The sequence below is a fragment of the Petaurus breviceps genome, unplaced genomic scaffold (genome assembly GCF_028583685.1).
Source record: "Petaurus breviceps papuanus isolate PSGF00001 unplaced genomic scaffold, PetGlider_PUasm1.0 90760, whole genome shotgun sequence".
Lineage (NCBI taxonomy): Eukaryota > Metazoa > Chordata > Mammalia > Diprotodontia > Petauridae > Petaurus > Petaurus breviceps.
In genome coordinates this window covers 7,798,993-7,822,013 of record NW_027187338.1, presented here as the reverse complement: position 1 = coordinate 7,822,013, position 23,021 = coordinate 7,798,993, and the positions used below count along the sequence as shown (strand labels likewise).

Sequence of the window (23,021 nt, the reverse complement as noted above, 5' to 3'; positions counted from 1 at the left end):
AGGAAATGGTCCCATAAGATCAATGTCAAAAAGACTGACACTGAGCTGAGGAGGCTTGTGGGGAAAGCCAAGGTCATCAATGAGAGGTACCTGGTTTTTGTTGTGGCTGTTTTAAGCTGTAGCAGAGAAAAGAGAAGACCCAAAGAGGGGACAGGACAGGACTGGATGGGACTTCAGCTGGGGTGGATGACAGAGAAGGCAACCAATGAACTCATACTCTGCTTCTGTTTCTGACTGGAAAGAACAGTATAAAAATGGTTAATAGGAGGTTGAAATTCAAGTTAAGTAGGGAGACAGTAAGAGAACACCTAGCTGCCCAGGATAAATTCAAGTCATCAGACCCAGATGAATTATATCTCAAGTGCTGAAAGAGCTGGAGGATGTGATTACCGAGCCACTGTCAGTAATCATGGAAAGATCTTAGAGAATGGGAGAGGTGCCATCCACAGGCCTGGAGAAACACGGGTGGTGTCCTGGTTTTCAAAAAAGGGAGGAAAGTGTGATCTGAAAACTGTAGGCCAGTACCCTTGACTTCAATTCCTGGCCCTGGGAAAATTCTAGAACTTATGAAAGATCGGATGGTTGGTGAACATGTAGAAAAGAAAGAGGAAGGTGCTCATAAGTCACCACATGCTTTCATCAAGAACAACTCACATCAGTCTGTCCTCATTTCATTTTTCTGGACTCAAGGGGCTAGGTTGAGGCAGCCAGGGACAGACTAGATATATTTTTCATGAATGAATGAATAAATGAACAAAAAAACATTCAATAAGCATTTACTATGTGGCAAGAACTGCCCATTGCTACAAATACAAACTCCCTGAGGGGTTTACATTCTGATTAGACATATGTAGGGAACTAGTGTTGGAAATCTGCCCAGTAGAGAGCTGCATGGTTTGGAGATGTCTGGGAACTGGCATGGCGATCTGATTCTAGGAGAAAGAAATGGAAAACCTAGCTCTCGGAGTCCAGGGTCCCCAGGAGGGGGAGTTGGAGTTCCAGTGGGAGGAAGAAGAGTGCCCAAGTACAGATTTCGGTGAAGCTACTGACAAAGCCTCTTGTGTGCTATTGTTGTAGACGAGATGAAGACTTGTGAGGAAGGCAACAATGTACTTAGGTGTATTAACAATTGGTTGACTAGCCAACCGCTCCCCCTTCCCCAGGCCCCCAGCAATCATTATGGGTCCAAGGTAATCTTGGAAGGAAGTCTCTAGTGGAGTTCCCCAGGGATCTGTGCCTGGCCTTGTGCTAGCTTACAATTTTATCAGTGACTTGGATAAAGGGATAAATGGTATGCTTATTGAAGTCTTGTTGTTGTTGTTGTTTGTGAAAGTATGCTCAATTATATTAAAAACATATTGTACCAGTACAGGCAAATAATTTAACAACATCTGTTCAGCAGAAAGTGACTTAAAAAAAAAAACTTTATTATTTAGCTTAAAAAATCTTATCTGTGTGGGTATCCTTTGATTTTATATCTATCATTTATCTACTATTGCTATTACTGATTTCCAAATCTATCTCTTCTCATTCTATCCATCAGCCATTACTTAGAACAAATATTAAGAAAGGAAAGACATTCCACAAAACCAACTAACGCATCAGTTGTTTCTGCAATATTCTGTACCAATAGTCCCCCACCTCTGCAAAGGGAAATACACTTTTAAAATGTATCAACATTTTATTTTGATACAACATACCCTTCCCAAGAAACACTAAAAACAAAGAACATTACCCTAGAACAATTAAGTAAAACTGTATAATAGAGTGATTTTGATAGTAGTACATTACACTTTCCAATTTTTAAAAATACTACATATTTAGACTAATATAGATTAATATCTTACTATATGAGAGGTGTCTATCTGGCACTCAACTCTCATGGGTAGCTCCAAGAAGCTGTAGCGTGTGCAGCAGCCACACCCCGGTAAATTGTTGGCAGACGTGCTAAACCAGCTTGAGGGTAACCAATATGTCTCTAATCCATAGGTGAATTAGGGAGGTGTCTGCCCCAAGCATGTGAATGGGTGGATGAGAACAATTTGTTCCAATCGCTATGAAGGTACCTGTAGCAGGCACTGTGCCACTGTGCCAAGCTTAGAGCTTAGTCAGACATTTAAGAAGCCAAGACCTTCCACTGCATCCCGGGCCATAGCCATCTTGATTTCCCAATGACTCTGGAAGAGAAAGTGGGGTTGATGACTTTGTACAACTCTGATTCACTTAAATCTACTTCGTTAACAAGTCAAAATATCACCCTATGATGTTATTGGTCCTCTTTGAAAAATGAAAGACAAAAACAACTATTTGAGAAAGGAAAGGAAAGCCGAGTACTTTAACTCTAACAATTTGGTACCAACACAGTTCATTGTATTTGAACTGAGTTTTATATTCTAATCTAATTTGCAGATTACCCCAAATTGGGATGAGCCATGCTATGGCTGCCAGAGTTAGAATTCAAAAAGATCTTGGCAGTCTAGATCCCTAGGTCACAGCTAGTAAAATGAGTTAACTGGACTAAGGGTCAAGTCTTAAGGGCAGGGGTGCCTGGGTGAATTTTTAAACAACCGACTCTTAACTTTAGACAATCAACAAAATAGATCTCTGTGCTTTTCCTGGGACAAAGAAGGTGGCAAGTCTTATACTGTCCTCTGCCCAGGACTAGGGAGGTACTAGTCCTACTGTATTAGGAACACATGTCAAATGCTGTACTCAGTTCTTCCATGTTTTTTTAGGAAGGACATTAATGAACTAAAGAGAATCCAGAGCAAGGCAAGCAGGATGCTGAGACAGCATATCACATGAGAATTGGCTGAAGGGACTGGGGTTGCTTGTCCTCACAAACAGAAAATGTAGGGAAGATATGATAACTGTCACTAAAATGTTTTAAGAGCTGCCGTGTGGAAGAGGGATTAAGCCAGGTGTTATTAACTAGGGAACTGTGAATTTTTAAAAAATTGATACCTATTTTTACATAAGTGGTTTTCTTTGTAATCCTATGCATCTTATTTTAGGCATTAAAAATCTTTTCCTGGAAGGGGTCCTTAGGCTTCCCCAGACTGCCAGATGAGTCCAGGATACACAAAATGGTTTAGAACCCCCAAATTAGACCGACTTCTGTTTGGACCCCGAAGGTAGCATGAGGAGTAATGGGTAGAATTTGTAGTGGAACAGATTTGGGCTTGGTATGAGGGCAAAACTTCCTGACAATAAGAACTCGTCCTAGAACGGGCTGGTTTATGGCTGTTGTGGACTCAGGGCTCTCCTATTCAGACATATACAGGACTGGATGCTCTCTGAGCTCCCTCCCAGCTCTGAGGTTTTGTTATTTGACAAGGGGTAGCATAAAGGACATCTTCAAAGCACAGGTACCCTTGGAAAAGGGATGATGGGATACTCCTATTGGAAGAGAAAGGGAACAGAAGGCTGGACAGATTGCCACACTGGTTTCCATGCAATAGTCAATAAGCCAGGGGACACAACAGCTGGTTGGGTGGGTCTTCTGTGGAGGCTCAATGGAAAGCAGGGATAAGAATGATATAGATGAGTTATGATTTTTACTGGTGGAGAAAGTGCCCTTTAGCCTTAAGCTGTCCCTTCCTCATCCCCAAATGCCCCTCCCATTCTCTTAGCTATGTTCTCAGACCCAGGTAACATTGTTGTCTATTTACAGTAAATGTAAAATGACCAATAGATACCCAAAGACAAGGTTGACTCCAATCCACTTTCCATTTATAGAATGCTTATAGGAGAGAATGCCCGGCCAGGACCTCAGCAATTAGTCTAACAGGTAGAATGCTGGACTTGGAATCAGGAAGACCTGGGTTCATATCCCATCTCAGTTACTTATTAGTGTGTGATCCAAGTCACTAGGCCCCTCTGCGCCTCAGTTTCCTCATCTATAAAATGGAAACAATACCTAGCTCATAGAATTGTGAAGATCAAATGAGATGAGTTCTGTAAAGTGCTTTACAAACCTTAGCCTACTGTGTAACTGCAAATTATCATTCCTATTCATCTCTCTTCCAACACCCCCCTCTCCTTCCTACATCTCTCACCCTACCTTAGGGTCATGGGATTTATTTCTCGAATGGACATTAGAAATGATCTAACTCTGTCATTTCATAGCTCTGGAGACTGAGGCCCAGACATGAGAAGTGACGTGTCCAGTTTCACATAGTGTTAGAAATGGCAAGGTCCAGGATTCAAACCCAGGTCTTCTGTGTAATTTTGCTCCCCTATGGTCTTCATTTTCCTAAAGAGAGAAGCATGGGTCCATAGGATTGGGACCCGAAGGGGTCTTCCAACTTGATTCACTCTTGCAGGAAGAGATAGAGACACGGAAGCCTCTTAGCACAACTGCAAAGCTGATTTTCCCTTTCCTTTCTGCCATCCCCTGCCTCCTTTAGAGTACTTGGAAAACAAAGGATCAAGACTTACTTTCTAGGATTTGGGGTTTAAATGTCTTTTTAATTTAAAAAAATTGCCAAAGATGGACCGGATGTTCCTATCCCCCAATTTTCCATAAACAATATCCCCAGTTACACCATTTAAAGGTCTTAGTATTTACAAATTTATCTTCTATGTAACTCAAAGTTAGACTGTATAATTCCCAGAAGCCCTCTTAAGGGAAATGTGTAAAATTGAGGATACAGGTTGAACTGCTCCAAGTGATTTTTCTCAGAACATCTTGTTCCTTTTCACAGAATGTCAGAGCTGTAAGGGAAGTCAGAACACAGAATGTCAGAGCTAAGAGGGAAGGCAGAACGCAGAATGTCAGAGCTGGGAGGGATATTTGAACATAAACTGTCAACATAGACTAAGAAAGGACCTTAGAACACAAAATGTCAAAGCAGAGAAGGGCCTGAGAACATAGAATGTCAGAGCTGAGAAAGGCCTTTAGAACACAGAATATTAGAGCAGGGAAGGATTTAGAACACAGAATGTCAGAGTTGGGAGAGGCCTTAGAATACAGAATGTCAAAGCAAAGAAGGGACTTAGAACATAGAATATCAGAGCTGAGAAGGGCCTTTAAAACACAGAATATTAGACAGACCTAAGAACACAGAATGTCAGAGCTGGGAGGGGCCTTAGAACACAAAATGTCAGAGCTGGGAGGGACCTTAGAACATAGAATGTCAAAGCTGGGAAGGGCCTTAGAGCATAGAATGTCAGAGCTAGGAGGGACCTTTAGAACATAGAATGTCAAAGCTGGGAAGGGCCTTAGAATACCAAATGTCAGAGCTGGGAGAGACCTTTAGAACACAGACTATCAGAACAGAGAGGACCCTTAGAACAGAAAATGTTAGAGCCAGGAGAGTCCTTACAACACAGAATGTCAGAGCTGGGAGGGGTCTTACAATACAGAATGTTGGTGGTGGGAGGAACCTTAAAAAAAAATTGGCTGTCAGAGCTAGAAGAGGTCTTAGAGACCATCAAATCCAACCCCTTCATTTTAAAGATAAAGAAACTGAAGCCGGAGAGGGGAAGATGAATAGCTGATTAGTGACAGCTCCAGAATTTGAACCCAGGTCTCCTGATCCTGACCTTAGTTCTCTATTACACTACATTTTGGAAGAACGAGTTAAAAAACAACAAACAAAACCTCTGATGTCTGCCTCTATTCTCCTGGTTCGTGTACAACATCCCTTGAAGCACATGCTCTGCGCTGACTGCAGAGTCTCACTGCTAAGCAGTCAGTGATAAATTCTCCCCATGGTCTCTAGGATCTGAGCTCTCTCTGTTGCTATAGCAACAGTCTTGTGTTGCCTGGGTAAAAGCAATTTCTGTTTCTGTGGTAGGAGTCCTCCTTTTGCATTCCTCCCTCTCTAGTTGCCTTGGTAACTATCCTCTCCCTCTCCCAGGCTTGGTGGTAACAGTTTTCCCATCCTTTCTCTGCCCCCTCCCCTCTGGTTCCTATGGCAACAGTCACCTGCTCTGTTGCCTGGGCAATCCCTTTCCATCTCTGGTTTTTCTCCTCCCCCTCCCTTACACAAGGGAGGGTCCTCTGTTGTCCTGGTCAAATTGTCATTATGAAAATAGCCCCCCTTGTCCCCCATTCTCCCCATCTGCATTATTTCCTCAGGCCCTTCTGTCTTCCTGAGCAGTTGTCATAGTGACAATACCCTCAGAAAAGTTCAGGTCTCCATTTTAAATTCAGCCCCAGGCATGTGCCACTAACATTAGAAATTGTGGCTGGATAGAAGCTTGTGGGAAGAACTGTAGTGAGGGAAGAGATACTGAAGGGACAAGGGGGCCAGTGAAACGCCTGTTCTCCAAATAATGCTTTTCAACGCAAGTGGAGACAGGCAGCAGGATGCCTTAGGCTGAGTCCCTAAGTGTTAATTAGGGCCATTACTCCAGTGTTCATCAAAGTGGCTTGGAAAAGATCTCATTCATCTCTGAAAGTCTATGATTCTGCCTGTGGTCTTGGAAATCCATCCTCCCCCGCCCCCTTCCTCTGAGGCCTCCTGTATCCTTGGTGGCCACAGAAGGTAGCGTGATCTAAGGCCGCACAGATTGGGGCACAGCATCCAGAGCCAGGAAGGTGGTGGGAGTCTTCCTATGCTCCTCTCTTGTCAGTACATCTCCAGAGTATTGTGTTCAGTTCAGAGGTCCCACATTTTAGGAATGGCATTGACAAAATGCAGAGTGTACAGTGGTGGTCCAGGGATTGGGATAGGAAGGACACTGGAGACCATGCTATAGGAAGATTGGTTGAAGGAACTAGGGAGGTTTAAATTGGAGAAAAATTAAAGTAGGAAGAGCTTATTTATCTGAAGGGCTGTGATGAGGGAAGGAGATTAGGTTTGTTTTGTTCAGGTCAAACAACAGAACTAGGAGAAGGAGTGGCAGCTGCAGAAATGCATATCTTGGCTTTTTTTCTAGAAAAACATGTAAACCACTGGGGCTGTTCCAAATTGAAATGGGCTGCTCTGGGAGGTAGGAGTGTCTCTCTTACTAGGAGTCTTCAGGCAGAGACTGGACATTAGGGATACTGTTGCTAACAAATATCACCCCCCCACCTTTCCCCTACTACTGCCCCCTCACCTCCACCCCCACCCCCAGACTACTAGTCAGGCATAAGGAAAATTAAATGCCTTCTTTTCTCCTTGGATTCTATAACCACTTGGGTACAGGCGCTTACTCTCTTATGTTTTCATTATTGCAATAGGCTGCTAGTTGGTGCTCTGCCTCAAGTTCTTCCTACTCCGGTTGATCAGTCCTCCTGTCAGACAGAGGTCAAATCATCCCTCCATTCAATAATCTCCAGTGTCTCTCCTTTGTTTCCAGAATCAAATATAAAATCCTGTTTGGTTTTTAAAGCCCTACATAATCTGCCCCACCCCCTTCCCAGTCTTCTTCCACCTTCGCGCCCTCCATATGCTCTACAAGCCAGTGACACTGGACTCCTTACAATCCTTCACACGAGACACTCCATCTCTCCCAATTTATCCTGTATACATAGGTGTTGGGATGATGTCTCTCCCATTAGACTGTGAACTCCTTGAGAATAAGGACTGTCTTTTACCTTTCTTTGTATCTTCAGTGTTCAGGCACACAGTGGGTGCTTAATGAATGCTTATTGCCTAATCCTGAGTCCCCTTTCAAATCTGAGATTTTGTAATTCCTTAATAATTAGGCGCAGAGTCCACATGGAGGAGTAATTCCCTATTGGTGAAGTTCTATAGTCTCCTGTTTGCAAATGGTATTGTGCTGATTGCATCTAGTCCCAAAATACTAGAGTTTCCTTAATATGATGTACTATGCATCAAAAGAGTTCAACTTAATTTTCCATGGTAGAAAAACCAAATGAAGAATGGTTATTGTCAAACTAGGACATTCAGTTGGATAGTCAGCCCATAGACCTAGTCCATAAGTAGATACAGATATAGATGTAAATATATATAGATACATATGTATATATATATGTATATAGATACAGATATATAAAGATGTATGTATATGTACACACACATATATACCGATATACCGTGTTTCCCTGATAATAAGACCTATCCCAAAAATAAGCCCTCCCCTTACTGTGTAAGATTCCTCTAAAATAAGCCCTCCCCCGAATATAAAATAAATATTGAGATTGCTACTGTAGTGAAGGTGATCCCCTGCGCTACACACTACATTACGGTACCCTTGTATGCACCATCCCCGTCCCCCCCCCCCCCGCCCATGAAACGCACACCGCGCTCCGAGCTGCATCCAATCAGAGCTGCAGCAGTGAGCGCGTCATCCTGTTCTTCCCCAGTGATTTGCTTGCTGGCACCATTGAGAGCAGTGCGGCGGAGGAGAGCTGAGGCAGGACAACATAAGCCCTCCCCTGAAAATAAGCCCTCTGGTGTTTTTCCAAAAAAAATAATAAGACAGTGTCTTATTATCGGGGAAACACGGTATATATATATATATATATATATAGATTATATACACACATACACACACATACATATATATATATATATATATATATATGTATATTCCCCTTCCCCCACCTCCTTGAGAGATTGTACTATTCCATGATTTGCTGCCTTATATCATAACCAGAAAAAAATACCGGCATTAAAAAGATGGGGCTTTGTTCAAGGAGAAGATCAGGGTTGGTAAAAGATCTGCACATTTCCCCAAATGCAACCTAGCCTTCTATTTTCCTCACATTTAATTCTGAGCTCAGCTCACAGTCTGTTTGCAGTATCTGTACAAGAGTTGAGAGTGTGGGCTCAATGAGGCTAGTCTATACACTTGAATATTACATATTGGATAACAAGCATTCTTCATCCATTTGGTTTTTCCTGTATGGATTGTGAGGCTGATCTCTTCTAACTGGTTGTGAATCTCATTTAGGAGCCTTTACCTCACTCTAGAGCTTTATGCAATCAATGCAACATCATCCACAAACAGAAGAAATCTGGAGTACATCACCATATATAACAGATTCTTCTTCCATCTGAACTCTGTGTTATATATCCACTATCACAGTGGCAAACACTGTTTTAAGTCTCACTTGATATCAATAGAGGATCATTAAACAAAATTATTTCTGTTGTTTTATTCAAGGAATATATTTTTTTGTCTTTTTGGAGAGGGGAAGGCAGGGCAATTGGGGTTAAGTGACTTGCCCTAGGTCACACAGCTAGTAAGTATCAAGTGTCTGAGATCAGATTTGAAATAATCAAGGAATCTTGTATGATCTTAGCATAACCACAGAAGGAGAACCATTGTTCTTTGGCCTCCTAATCTTGAATGTTTTTCCCCAAAAGTATTTTTCATTATCTTCCCCTATGTCCACTTTTGTGCTTACGTCACCGAGCGTTAATGAATATGTTTGTTTAATCTGGACGGTCTTATTGAGTTCTCAATAGGATTTCCTTATAATTTATGGTGATTATAGGAATGATGTTTTATTTTGGATGCCTAATAAAACTAACTATGCCAACTCCTTTAATTGCCTCTCTAAGGAGAACCTTTGAACTGTCCTTCAATTGGACTGCAATTTATTTTTATCTTCTGCTTTAATTTTTGGCAAAATGGTCAAGAGTGATACAATTTACTTCTTCAATGAATACATACACTCATTGGTCATTGCAAAAGGCTCTCATACTCAGAATACCAAGAGATAAATAATTGTTCATGATTGGTCTAAAAGCAACTCAGATCTCGTTTCTAAAATATACAAAAAAACTGAGTCAAATTTATAAGAATACAAGTCATTCCCCAATTGATAAATGGTCAAAAGATATGAACAGGCAGTTTTCAGAGGAAGAAATTAAAGATATCTATAATCATATAAAAAATGCTCTAAATCACTATTGATTAGAGAATGCAAATCAAAACAACTCTTAGTTATCATATCTCTCTGGTCAAATTGGCTAACATGACAAAATAGGAAAGTGATAAATGCTGGAGAAGATGTGGGAAAATTGGAACACTAATGCATTGTTGGTAGAGTTGTGAACTGATCCAATCATTTTGGAACCATACCCAAAGGGCTCTAAAAATGTGTATATCCGGGGGCAGCCAGGTAGCACAGCTAGTAAGAGCACTGGCTCCAGTGTCGGGATGACCTGGAGATCGAATCCCGAGCTCAGATACTTAGCACCACACCCAGAGATAACTGGCCGTGTAACCTTGAGCAAGTTACTTAACCCTGATTGCTTTAAAAAAAATGTGTATATCCTTTGACCCAGAAATACCACTTCTAGGGCTGTATTCCAAAGAGATCATACAAGTAGGAGGAGGACCCATATGTACAAAAATATTTATAGCAGCTTTTCATGGTGGCAAAGAATTGGAAATCAAGGGGATGCCCTTCAATTGGGGAATAGCTAAACAATTTGTGGTATATGAATGTAATGGAGTACTATTGTGCTATAAGAAATGAGGAGCAGACCAACTTCATAATAACCTAGAGAGACATATATAAACTGATGCTGAGTGAGTGGAGAGAACCAGGAGAACATTGTACACAATCACAGAAACATTGTATCTGTGATGACTAACTTTGACAGACTGGGGCTCTTCTCAGCAATGTAAGGTTATATAAGAACTGCAAAAGGCTCATGATGGAAACAGCTATCCACATATATCCAGAAAAAGAATTATGGAGTCTGAATGCAGATTGAAGCAAACTACTTGCTCTCTCTCTTTTTGTTTTGTTTTGTTTCTTCTTTTTCATTGTTCATTCCATTGGCTATAATATTTCTATGTAAATTGACTAATATTTAATGTGAAGGTATATGTAGAACCTGTATTGGATTACATGCCATCATGGGGGTAAGGGAGGAGGTGAGGGAAGGGGAGAAAATTTGGAACTCAAAAACTTGTGAAACTGAATGTTATAAACTAAAAGTAAATAAATTTAAAAGAAAAAAAATAAAAGCAACTCAGTTTTTAGCCCCTTCTTCCCCTTTCTTCGACTTTATCATTGATATCACAGGAGTGGAAGCAGAGCCACACAGGAGTATTTCTTTTTTATTTTTCTTTGCTTCATAAGTTGCCATGGCCAAATGACCAATTGACTGGTGATGAACCTCTCCACAATTAACCTACTGGTCATCAGGCCAAAGACATTGTTCAGGGGCGGCTAGGTGGCGCAGTGAGTAAGAGCATTGGCCCCGGAGTCAGGAAACCCAGGATCAGTTCTAGCCTCAGATACTTAACACCCACACAAAAAAACTGGCTGTGTAACCTTGAACAAGTTACTTAACCCCAATTGCTTAAAAAAAAAAAAAAAGACACTGTTCTAGCATGAAAGAACCTTCCAAAGCCCATGCTTCCCTGGCACAGTTCTCAGGAACCTCCATCATGAAACATCTGAATAGGATTTTGGCAAAGGAGGACTCATTATAAAAATGACCAGTATGGAAATGGATGATTAAAAAAAAAAAAGGTGGGCCATTTATGTAATGAAATTGAGTAAGTGGGTGTACCAGTAGAGGCATGATAAATATGAACTTATCTCTACCTCCTTCCATTGCCAACTCCATGTAGCCCACCCGGATCTCTGTCTATTGCACTGTCCTAGCTCACCAAAGAGACTGAGGGAGGTAGCATTCACCAAGGCAGGACCAAACCACTTAGCATAAGGAAATCAGAAAAGAAGGTGGGCCACTCACATGAGAGCAAGGGATAACTCCACATGGATAACTCCAGTGAGGCAATGCTTCCCACAAAATGTGTGACCCAGAACAAGGGTTTTTAATCTAGGATGCATGTGTATGTGTGTTTTTTTTTATCATCTTGAGTTCTTTTAAAAAATTATTTATTTAAGACATTTAAATTTATTTCATTAAATATTTCCCAATTACATAAAAATTTAACACTCATTTTAAAAAATATTAATTCATTTTTCCCAATTTCATGTAAAATTTAACATTCATTTTTAAAAATTTTAAATTCATTTTAATAAAATAATAATTTATTTTCCCAATTGCATGTAAAAACAATTTTTAACATTCATTTTTAAAAATTTAGAGTTTGATATTTTCTCTGTTCCTCCCTTTTCTCTCCCCTCCCTCAGGCTGTAAGCAATTTGTCATAGTTAACATTTAAAAAAATTTTTAAACTTAAATACAAAATGAGAAAATTAAAAAAAAAAACATTGCCATGTACACAGCAACCATAAGAGAGGATTCAATATAAAACCATACATTTCCATTTCAAGAAAACCTCTATGATAAATCTACACATTGTTTTCAAAGCTGCCCAGCTTTTCTTGGCTTTCTTGTTGATTTTCTTTGTTCTCTGCTGTACACTTTTTACTTTATTTTTTCCCCTCCCCCCGCCCCCCAAAGAAGGCTACAATTAAGCATGAATACACACACACAGTACAGTGTGTCTGTGACTGATTAGACCAATGTCAGTTCAGAATGCTCCACCACAGGTCAGGCACAAATAGTCCATGTGAAATTTGGGGTGGATTCTCTAAATTTGTGCATCTTGTGTTTCTTTTGAGCTACTTCAATTCTGCTTTGCTCACAATGCATAACACCTTCCCTGATGAAGGCATGCCATGCTGAGTGGTACTGTGCCATTGTCTCCCTTGTCACAATCAATTCCAGAGTTCTTAAGAGAGACCTTGACAGTGTCCTTGTATCACTTCTCCTGACCTCCACAGGAGTGCTTGCCCTGTGTGAATTCTCCATAAAATAGTCTTTTAGGCAAGTGTAAGTTTGGCATTCTAAGATCATGGCCAACCCATTGGAGTTGCACTCTCTGAAACAGTTTGGATGGTTGGCAGTCTTGTTCAAAAAAAGACCTTAGTGTCTGATATCTTATCCTGACAGGTGATCTTCAGAATCTCCCTAAGACAATTGAAATGGATATACATAGATGTCTATATACACATATACACATATATCTAAGACTGTAATGTGCTTATTTCCTATTATCTGCATCTCTAAAGGTGGATAGCATCTTCCTTCATATGTCCAAGTCTTTCCATGTTTTTCTAAATCAACCAGCCCATCATTTCCTACACCATAGCTATATTCCAATCCAATCACATCCTATCTGAGAGATTGTCTATGAGATTTTTTCCCTTGATTTTCTGTATTCCTTCTATTTTTGGTTACATAGGCTTTATTTATATAAGAAAATCTTAATTTAAAATAATTGAAATTATCCTTTTTATACTGCAACAATACTCTCATCATACAATATAATTTACGGTCTGAAACTGCTGAATCTATTTCCTTTACATCTTTTCCCCCTGGCTTCTTTGGAGTTCCTGATCTTTTGTTCTTCCAAATGAACAGTTATTATTTTTTTCTAACTCAGTAAAAATTTTTTTTTAGTAATTTAATTGAGATGACATTGAATAAATAGATTAGTTAGGTAAAATTGTCATCTTAAAAATTATACTGGCTTTATCTACCCATGACCAATAAATATTACTTCAAGTATTTGACGTGACTTTATTTGTATAAAAAGTATTTTATGTTTATGTAGTTCCTGTGTCTGTTTTGGCAGGTACATGCTCAGCTATTTTATATTGTCTAGGTATTTTAAATGGTCCAAAATAATATTGAATAATATTGCTGACACATAGTGTAGTTTCTCTGTTTTTCACTTTTGATTCAATCTATTTTAACTTTAACTTTGTCTGAGATCATGATTACTATCCCGTTTTTTTCATACTAAATTCTATTCCTGCCCTTTATTTTATCTTTGTGTGTATCTCTCATTTTTATAACATTCCCTGAAAGCAACATATTGTTGTATTCAAATTTTTAATCTGCTATTCATTTGCATTTTATGTGTTTATTTGGCCCATTCACATTCTAAGCTATTATTGTTGTGTATTTTCTTCTTATTTTTTCTCAGTATGCTTCTCACCCTAATTACCCTATTCCTCCTCACTCTTATGCTAAATTTCTACTCGCTACCTTGCCCCCCTATTCCTTAAACTACCTGTCCCTCTAAGAGTTCCTTCCTTATCCTCTTCCTCCCACCCCTCTCCTAAATCTTAATCTACACACCCTTCCATACCTCCTCCATTCTGTTCCTTCACCCTCTTATTTCTTTATACATTTACAAGACTTTTATACCCTTCTAAATGTCTATGTTGTTCTCTCTTTAACCTAGATCTGATGTGAGTAGAGTTCCAGCACTACCAGCCCTCCTCCCCTATCTGATTCTTCCATATCAGGTCTTCCTCTCTCTCCTCATTTGTATGAGATAAGTACTCTTTTTAGCTACTTAATTTCACTTTTCAGTAAATCACTACTTAATTTTGCTTTTCAGGATCACATCATACTCAGCTCTACCCCAATCCTTCTTTCAAACTACACGATTACTAATGACAATCTTAGGCATACGGTTTACATTTCTATATTTAAAAACTAAACAATTTGTCTGTATTAAGTCTCTTGTAATTGATCCATGATATTTACCTTATATTTCTCCTGGATCTTGTATGTCAAATATTCTATTAAGTTCTGATCTTTTTGCAACAAAATCCTGAAAGTCTGTCAATTCATTGAATATTCATTTTTTTCATTCAAGATTATACTTAACTTTACTGGGTATGATATTTTTGACTGCAATCCCAATTGTTTTCCTCTTTGATATATAGTGTTCCAAGACCTGCAATCTTTTAGCATAGCCATTTCTAGGTCTCATGCAATTGTGGCTCTGTAGTATTTGAATTGTTTTTTTGTTAACATTCATTTAAAAAATTTTGAATTCCAAATTTTCTCCCTCCCTTCTGCCCCTCCCCTTGCCCTTGAGAAGGCAAGAGATATGCTATTGATTATTCATGGTAAGGAATGCAAAACATTTCAATATTGCATGGAATGCAATTACATGCTAGGTTGCAAAAGAAAACACAGATACCAAAAAAAAAAAGTGAGAAAAGTATGCTTTGATCTGTATTCACTCATTCTCTCTCTAGAGATGGATAGCATTTTTCATTGTGGTTCCTTTGGAATTGTTCTATCAGAATAGCTAAATTGTTCATAGTTGATCATCATGCAATATTGTGGTCACGGTGTACAATGTTCTGGTTCTGCTCACTTCACTTTATATCAGTTGATATATGATTTCCCAGGTTTTTCTGAAACCATAGGATGTGTTTTTTTTTAAACAAATGTTTTGATAACCTAATTTCAACAAACTAATTTAATTCTAGTTAATGTGTAATTTATTTCATGCAGCTAAGAGCATTATTCTGAGAAACATTCCATAAGCTTTGCCAGATAGGTTGCTAAAAGGTCACTACAAAAATAGTTAAGAACCTCTGTACCAGAGGAAGGTTTCCAAGCTCCTCTATGAATGATCTGTGGGAGGATATGAGCAATACCATAGGATAAGGTGTGGATAGCTTGGAATTTTCCTCTTGTGGAGAATACCTACATAGACAATAACAAGAATGAGTTAGAGGAGAGAAAGTACAAGTCCCTGCCCCTGAGGGCTCTTGCCTAGTCCAGGGCAATCTGTCAATCAGTCAGTCAACTGTTGTTCAGTTGTGTTCAATTCTATGTGACCCCACATATATGTCCACTGGGTTTTTTTGGCAAAACTACTGAAGTGGTTTTCCAGTTCCCTTTCCAGTGTGTTCCCAATTTACAGATAAGTAACTGAGGCAAATAGTGGTTAAGTGACTTGCCCAGGATCACACAGCTAGTAGGTTTCTGAGACTGGATTTGAACTCAGATCTTCCTGACTCCAGACCCATTGTTCTATCCAGTGCACCACCTAGCTGCCTTCATTGATAACTTTACCAAGAGTGTATTCCTGCTCCAGAGAGTCAAACAGCATTCAATAAACGCTCACTATGTGCCAGGTACTATATTAGGTAAGAATGCAAAGAAAGATAAAAAAGACAGTTCTTACCTTCAAAAAGCTCACAATCTAATGGATGCATGGAGCAGGGGTAGGAGACAACATGCAAACAACTACTTAAACAAAAGATAGAGACAGGATAACTTGAATTTAACCAACAGAGAAAAGGCTCTAGCATTAATGAGTATTGGGAAAGGCTTCCTAAAGAAGGTGGCATTTTTAGCCTCATTTGGGTTCACCAACATCTACTGATGCCAAAACATAGTATTAAAAGTAACTCTGGGTTCTGGGAGGTTATGCCCAGTGGGGCACAAGCTCTGACCCACCAGGAAAGGCTTTCCTGCACAGCTGAGACAACCAAGGGTGTCAGCTGTCCAAGGACCAGCCTACCTAGGTTTGGAGAGTCATATAACTAGCAGGTTGGCCATGGACATCAAGGAAAGAGGTAGAAACCTGCTATGCTAGGATAAAGTCCGCTAAGATCCCTTAGCTCAGGGCTCTATATAATTAAATATTTTTTCATAGGTAAATGAGGTTCTGCCACTACTTGGTTGCTTGACCTAGGGCAAATCCTTTCTCCTCCTTGGCTCTCAGTTTCCTTATCTGTAAAATAAGGATATTGGGTCAGGTAGTCCACTCAAGTTCCAAGATCCTACATTTCCTTTTGGTTACATCAGAGGTAAGCCAGGCTAACCAGACACCATTTTTCTGTGGCACTCATCTCCTTCCTCCTTAGGATGGAGCCATCATTGCTGAATGATCTGATACTGCTATTGGTGAATGCTATTTTCTCTGGTCCCTTGTGTGAGCCAACATAGTACAGAGGACAGTTGTGGGGGTGGGTAGGGGTCTACTGGAAGCCTGGTTGATGGTAGAAGTCTCCAGAAGGCAGGTTAAAAGTGACTGAGGGTCTCTGGGCCTCAGTTTCCTCATCTAGAAGACAAGGAGGTTAGATTAGATGGCCTCTGAGGTTTTTTCCAGATGTGTATCTGTATCCTGTGAATGTTACAGTATCTGCTGTGAAGACCTACTTATAGAGACAATCTGCTGGACGGCTTTGGTCCTGAAGAAGTTTTTTTCCTCATCAGAAATTAAGTGATAATGACAATGCCCTCTTGTTTCTAGTGTGGTGCCTGGTGATTCTACAGGGTACAGGAAGGAAACAAGCATTTATTAAGAGCCTACTGTGTGCCAGGCACAGTAAAAAGTGATGTACAAATATTCCCTCCTTTGATACAGCACTTTACTACGATGCTGTATTTTGTTAGTGGAACCTGGGTCATCATCCCCACTTCACAGATGAGGAAAGTGAGGCCCAAAGACAGACTTGTCTAAGGTCAACGAACTCAGACCTTATTGACCTTTGGCAATATTGCTTAATTTCTCCGAGGCAGCAGATCTACAGGGGAGAAAGCCTTAAGGAGGATGTCAGAAGATTTGGGTAGAGATTGGTGGGTCCGTCACTTATAGCTGGAGATCATTAAAAAATCCCTCTCCTCATCTCCCAAGTGGGAGAAGACCAGAAGGAACAGTGGATAGGAGCCTGAAGTCTAGAAGAACTGAGCTCAAATCCGGCCTCAGACATTTCCTAGATGTTCCTAGACATTCCCTCACCTGTTTGCCTCAGTTTTCTCACCTGTGAAATGGGGATAATTTAAAGAGGGGGGGGGGGGGCCGCCTCCCCCCCCCCCCCCCCCCCCCCCCGGTCGTTGCCAGAATCAAACGAGATGATGATTGTCAAGGGCTTAGCACAGTGCCTGGCACGCAGTAGGCGCTTAATAAACGCTTGTTTCCTTCCCTTCCCCACTGGAGCATCTGTAGCGGCCCTCCCAGCTCTGACTTGCTGAGATTCTGTGGGTCCTCTCTTTACTTTTACCTGCCCCTCCTGCAGCTCCTCCTCCCTTTCTTTTTCTTCTCCACCTGCCTCGCACAATCTGGGTCGCCTTGGCTCCGCCCCAGGCCTGGGCTTCCTAGGTCCGGTTTCCTCCCCCGCTCCCGGGCCGCGGTTACCAAGGGGATGGCTTACAGCAGGCGGGGCGGGATGTAGACCCGTGCGCGCTCCATGGGCGTGCTCTCGCGATGCTTCCGGCGTGTACTCTCCCCCCAGCGGCCGCAGAGGTGGTTCCGGTGTGGATGGCGGCCGCGCTCATGGCGGCCGCTAACGCGGCGCGGGCCGGGCCCACGACTCGGGCCCTGCGGGGTTCCCTGCCGCTCGTGGTGATTCTCGGGGCCACGGGCACGGGCAAGTCCAAGCTGGCGCTGCAGCTGGGCCAGCGGCTCGGCGGTGAGATCGTCAGCGCCGACTCCATGCAGGTAACGCGTCCCCGGCCGGGATGGCGGGAGGCTAGAGGAGGACAGCGGGGAGAGGGGAGGGGAGGCCTCCTCCGCGTGGCCCTGATCGGGGGTGTCCTAGCACGGACGAGACGTGCCCCCCGCTCCCCAGCCTCTCCTCCCCCGTGCCAGGATGCCCGCAGACCTTCCCCGGCCACGCTCTGGACTCCCTTCCCCTTCCCCCTCCCCCTTCTCCCCTTCTCTTTCCTGTTCTTTCGCCCTCCTCCTTTCCTCTTTCTCCCCCCCTTTCTCTACCTCCTTTTTCTCCTTTCCTCTACCCTTCCCCCCTTCCTCGTCCCATTCTTCCTTTCCCTTCCTTCTCTCTCCCTTCTCCCTCTGTCCTTCCCCCTTTCTCTTTTCTTCCCTCTCCTTCCCTCTTTTCTCTTTCTCCTGTTCCCTTTTCCTTCTCCTTTCCTCCCCTTCCCCTCTTTCTTTTTTTCCCTCTTTCCCGTCCCTTCATTCACCTCTTTTCTCACTCCTCCCTTTTCTTGTCTTTCCTTTCTTTTCTCCTCTCTTGTGTATTTTTCTCCTCTGTGGCTTTCCTTCTTTTCCCACTTATTTCCCTTCCTTTCTTTTTCTCCCCACCATGTCCCCTCTGGTCTCCCTGTTTCATCCAAGATGTTGATACATTGCAAAGAATGTTAGAAGGACCCGAGTTAAAGTGCTGGCCTGTCCTTATTACCTGTGTGACCTTGGACCAGCCACGTAGCCTTATTCCCCTTTGAGGTCAGGGGCTGGTTTGTTCCTGTCTTTTTATCTCTAGCACATAGCATAGTGCCCTACATATAGTAGGTATTGGTTGAGCTATATTGAAGGAATTGGACCATATGTTCACTAAGGTCCTTTCTAGCTCCAAATCTGTGGTTCTTTTCTCTCCTTAGCCTTCTCTGCTTCTCTCCTCCCTTCCTCCTCCCCCCCCCCCCCCAGAATCGTAGGAATGCATATTCCTTTCTTCTTCATATAAAGTATCTCTTTAGGATGCCATGCTCAGTTAGGAATGTTGGGTCCTGGTGCTTATTTAGGAATGTTAAAGAATTGTAGAGGAGATTAGGGAAACATTCAGTAAATATTAAATGACTACTTTGTATCCAGTGTATGTTAGGTGTGAGTGTTGGGGAGGGAAGGGAAGGGACAAATAGACCTGTATTTTTTAGATCTCTTCCTGTCAGGGAACAGACAGATATTTAAATTTTTTTTTTCAGAGGGAAGGAGTGTTCTTGGGCCTGTCCTTTACTCCTTTAGATCAGGTGGAATATGGAGGATTATTTAGATTGCTTTTCTTAGGGGAGAATTTTCTTGAGTTTGCTTTTCTTTGAAAAGTGAGAAATGATGGAAGAATGAGAGTAAAATATTACCGATTTTGAAGTAATCTGTTGGCATTTGAGTACAGGGATATGCCCAGTGCCAAACTGTGGATTAGAGAAGAAATATAAACTGGTCCTGAGCCTCAAAAAGACCATTAACAGGGGAGATGGAACAAGTGATACTTATCAAATATAACATACCCACCAATATAACTATAGAATTATGCTCTTTAAGGGACAAACCAAGTGCTGTCCAAATTCAGAGAAGAGGAAAGTAAATGAAGGAAGGCTTCTTATGGGAGGTAGTACTTAGGTTGTACAATTAGAATAGACAGAAATGGGAAAGGCTGTGGGGGGGGAAGGGTGTAGAGATCATGGGGAGGGGAGCAAAGGCTTGAAGAAAAAGATGAACATGGAATGTTTGAGTGAATAGAGAAGAGGCTTTATTTTGGAAGGAACAGGACAAAAATCTTTTATGTATAGAGAGATTTAGAACATTTTAACCCCTGTGGTAGATTTCAAGGGCTGGGTTCTGAAAACCTTTGGTAGAAAGGTTTGCTCCCCTTTAACTGTAGCGCCTTCCCTCTGTTGACGATTTCCAGTTTATACTGTAGATAGCTTGTTGGTACATAGTTGTTTACTTGTCTCCTCCATTAGACTGTGATCTTTTTGAGAACAGGGACTATCTTTTGCCCTTTGCATCCCCAGCTCTTCAGTGCCTGAAACATAGTAGGTGCTTAATAAATGCTTATTGACTGACTTAGAGGGCAGGAAGGTGAAACCTTCTTTCCTGAGAACATAATTAACACATTCTACTAGAGACTTTCCTGTTGCTTGGATTCATAAAGATAGGAGGTAGAGTTGATGTATTTCAGATCTTTCCTTCTTCCACTGCTACTTCCAAATTGTTCTACTTCCATGCTTTCATGACTGCTCTTTTCAGGTCCATACAATCTGTCTTGAGTTACCTTCTTCCCATCCGTGTTGTTGACAAGCAGTTTCCAGATGACTTTCTCAGTGTCTTTAATACCTATCCCAATTTCTTGCTGTCACCCTCAGGCATTTCACAGTTTATATTGAAGACTTCTCTAACAACATGACCACAACATGTTTTGATTCCAGTGATCTCAACCCGACTTCAGCCTGTTATAGTCATGACTTAGACTTCTTGTAGTTTCACTATGTCCAAGATTGTTTTTTTAAAGTTGTATTTTTTTTTCAGTTCCAAATTCTCTCCCCCTCTCCCTTTATCTACTCATTGAGAAGGCAAGAAATATAAAAAACTCATTACAAATATGAAGTCATACATCCAAGTTTCTAAGAAAATTTCATTCTCCAATCACAGACTGCTCTGCTGAAATCCAGATCATGTTTCTTCAAAGGCAGTGTTTAAATACCCTCTCTATGCAGATGACTTCCAAAACTGTATCTCCAGTCCTGATAGGCCTTCTGAGCTTCAGACCTAGAATTCCATTACTCCCCTGACATCCAAGGAGACTTGAATGTCTTACCTGACATATCAGACTCAACCTGTCTAAAACAGAAGCGTGTTATCTTTCTTCCTAAATCTGTTTTTCCCATTAACTGCCCACTTTTTAACTGACAATTACTATTCACCTAGTTTCCTATGTTTGAGATCACTATTTTTATTCTTACAGAATCATCACTTTTCATCTCCAAACAGATTCCTTAGATTTTGAGATAACCAATTTCAGAGGATTCACAGTCTGTCCCCACTTACATGTACCACCACAGTTTATGTTTTGCCTGGATTGTTGTAATAGTCTCCTAATTGGTCTTTCTGATTCAGGTCTCTCTTCCCACCATTCTGTCCTCATATTTTTCTGATGTGCCAATTTAACTATATTACTCCCCTACTCATAAACTCTAGGTTTTTAACCTGGAATCTATGAACTTAAATTTTCTTTCGGATAATATGTCATATATTTATTTTTAACCTATGAAATAAAACAAGCATTTCCATAACTTAGTGTAATAAAAAAGATGATTACACGTGAAACTACAACTCTATTATGTATGACTTACTATTCCTTTTAAATATTTAATATGCACATTTTTTTCTTCTCTCCCCCCATGATGACCATTAGGTACAACTCAGTGTTGTGTGTGTGTGTGTGTGTGTGTGTGTACATGTGTGTATATACACATATCTCATTCTATACATATTTTTATTTGTCATTTCTTTTTATGGATGCAGATAATGTCTTCATATGTCCTTTTTAGTTAATTTGGGTATTTATAATAGTCAAAGTGACTTAGTCACTGAAAGTTGTTCTTAAAACAATATTTCTCTATACAGCGTTCATTTCGCTCTTCTTTATTTTGTGCAAGTTTATACATATTCTTCTAACACCAACGAGCTTATCATTTCTCATAGTACAGTAGTATTTCACCACAATCACATACCACAACTTATTCAGCCATTCCACAATTGATGGATATCCTTGCAATTTCCAGTTCTTTGTCACCACAAAGACAGCTGCTATAAACATTTCAAAACATACAGATTTTTTTTCCTTTTTCCCTAATCATCTTTGGAAATAAACCTAGTAATGGTATTGCTGAGTTGAAGGGTATAGGCAGTTTAATAACTCTTTGGGCATAATTCCAAATTGTTCTCCAAAATGGTTGGCTCAGTTCACAATTCCACCAATAATGAACTAGTGTCTCAATTTCTCAACATCCCCGCCAACATTTATTGCTTTTCCTTTCAATCATGTTAGCCAGTCTGATAGCTATAAAATGATATCTCAAGGTTGTTTTAATTTGCGTTTCTCAAATCAGTGATGATTTAGAGCATTTTTTCACGTGACTATAAATTGTCTTGATTTCATCTGAAAACTGCCTGATTATATCCTTTGACCTGTTTATATCTTTTTTAAAAATTGTTTTATTTTTTCAGTCAGCAAAAATCCACCTCTTCCTCTTGTCCTAACCCTTTCTCCTTCTTTGACAATGAAAATCCCAAAACTTCTGATGCAAACATATATAGTTAAGCAAAATAAATATTTTACATTGGCCATATTAAAAAAAAAGTCTCAGTTTGCACTCCTAAGTTCTTCACTTCTATTAGGAGATCATTAGTCCTTTGGAATTGTTGTTGATCATAACAATGATCAGAGTCCCTGATTCTTTTGAAGTTGTTTGTCTTTACCATTTTGTTGTCTTTGTATAAGTTGTTTTTCTGGTTCTGCATCAGTTCATCCAAGTCTTACCAGGGGTCTCTGAAACCATTCCCCTCATCATTTCTTATAGCACAATAGCATTCCATCACATATACCATATGTTATTCATCTATTCCCCAATTTATGGATACCCTTCTCAGATTCCTATCCTTTGCCATAAGAAGAGCTACAAATATTTTTGTATGACCTTAGTTAAGAGTGTGTTTTGCTTGGGACTAATCTATCCCTTAATCTACCCCTTTCTCCCATCTTTTTCCTCTTTTTTTCCCTTGGAGAATGTGTGTGTGTGTCTGTGTGTTTTCCTTTCTTTGACCATTTCAAATGAGAGTGAGGTCCAAGTGTCAGCCATTTCCCTTTACCCCCTTCTTCCTTATTTGTATGGATGTTT

General features: G+C 40.6%; 1 protein-coding gene across 8 annotated transcripts in view; it reads left to right on the top strand.

Moving 5' to 3' along the window:
* The first annotated feature begins 17,878 nt into the window (after window positions 1–17,878).
* TRIT1 (tRNA isopentenyltransferase 1) overlaps window positions 17,879–23,021 on the top strand; it is a 92,839-nt gene continuing 87,696 nt past the window's right edge. For 3 of the 8 annotated variants that reach the window (XM_069068020.1, XM_069068017.1, XM_069068021.1), the window contains exon 1: window positions 17,881–18,105. In XM_069068020.1, coding sequence (XP_068924121.1) covers window positions 17,926–18,105 — 180 coding nt within the window. In that variant the 5' untranslated portion in view covers window positions 17,881–17,925. Of the gene's footprint in view, window positions 18,106–23,021 lie in introns of all 8 variants that reach the window. The other 5 variants (XM_069068018.1, XM_069068022.1, XM_069068019.1 and 2 more) reach the window with 4 other exon arrangements.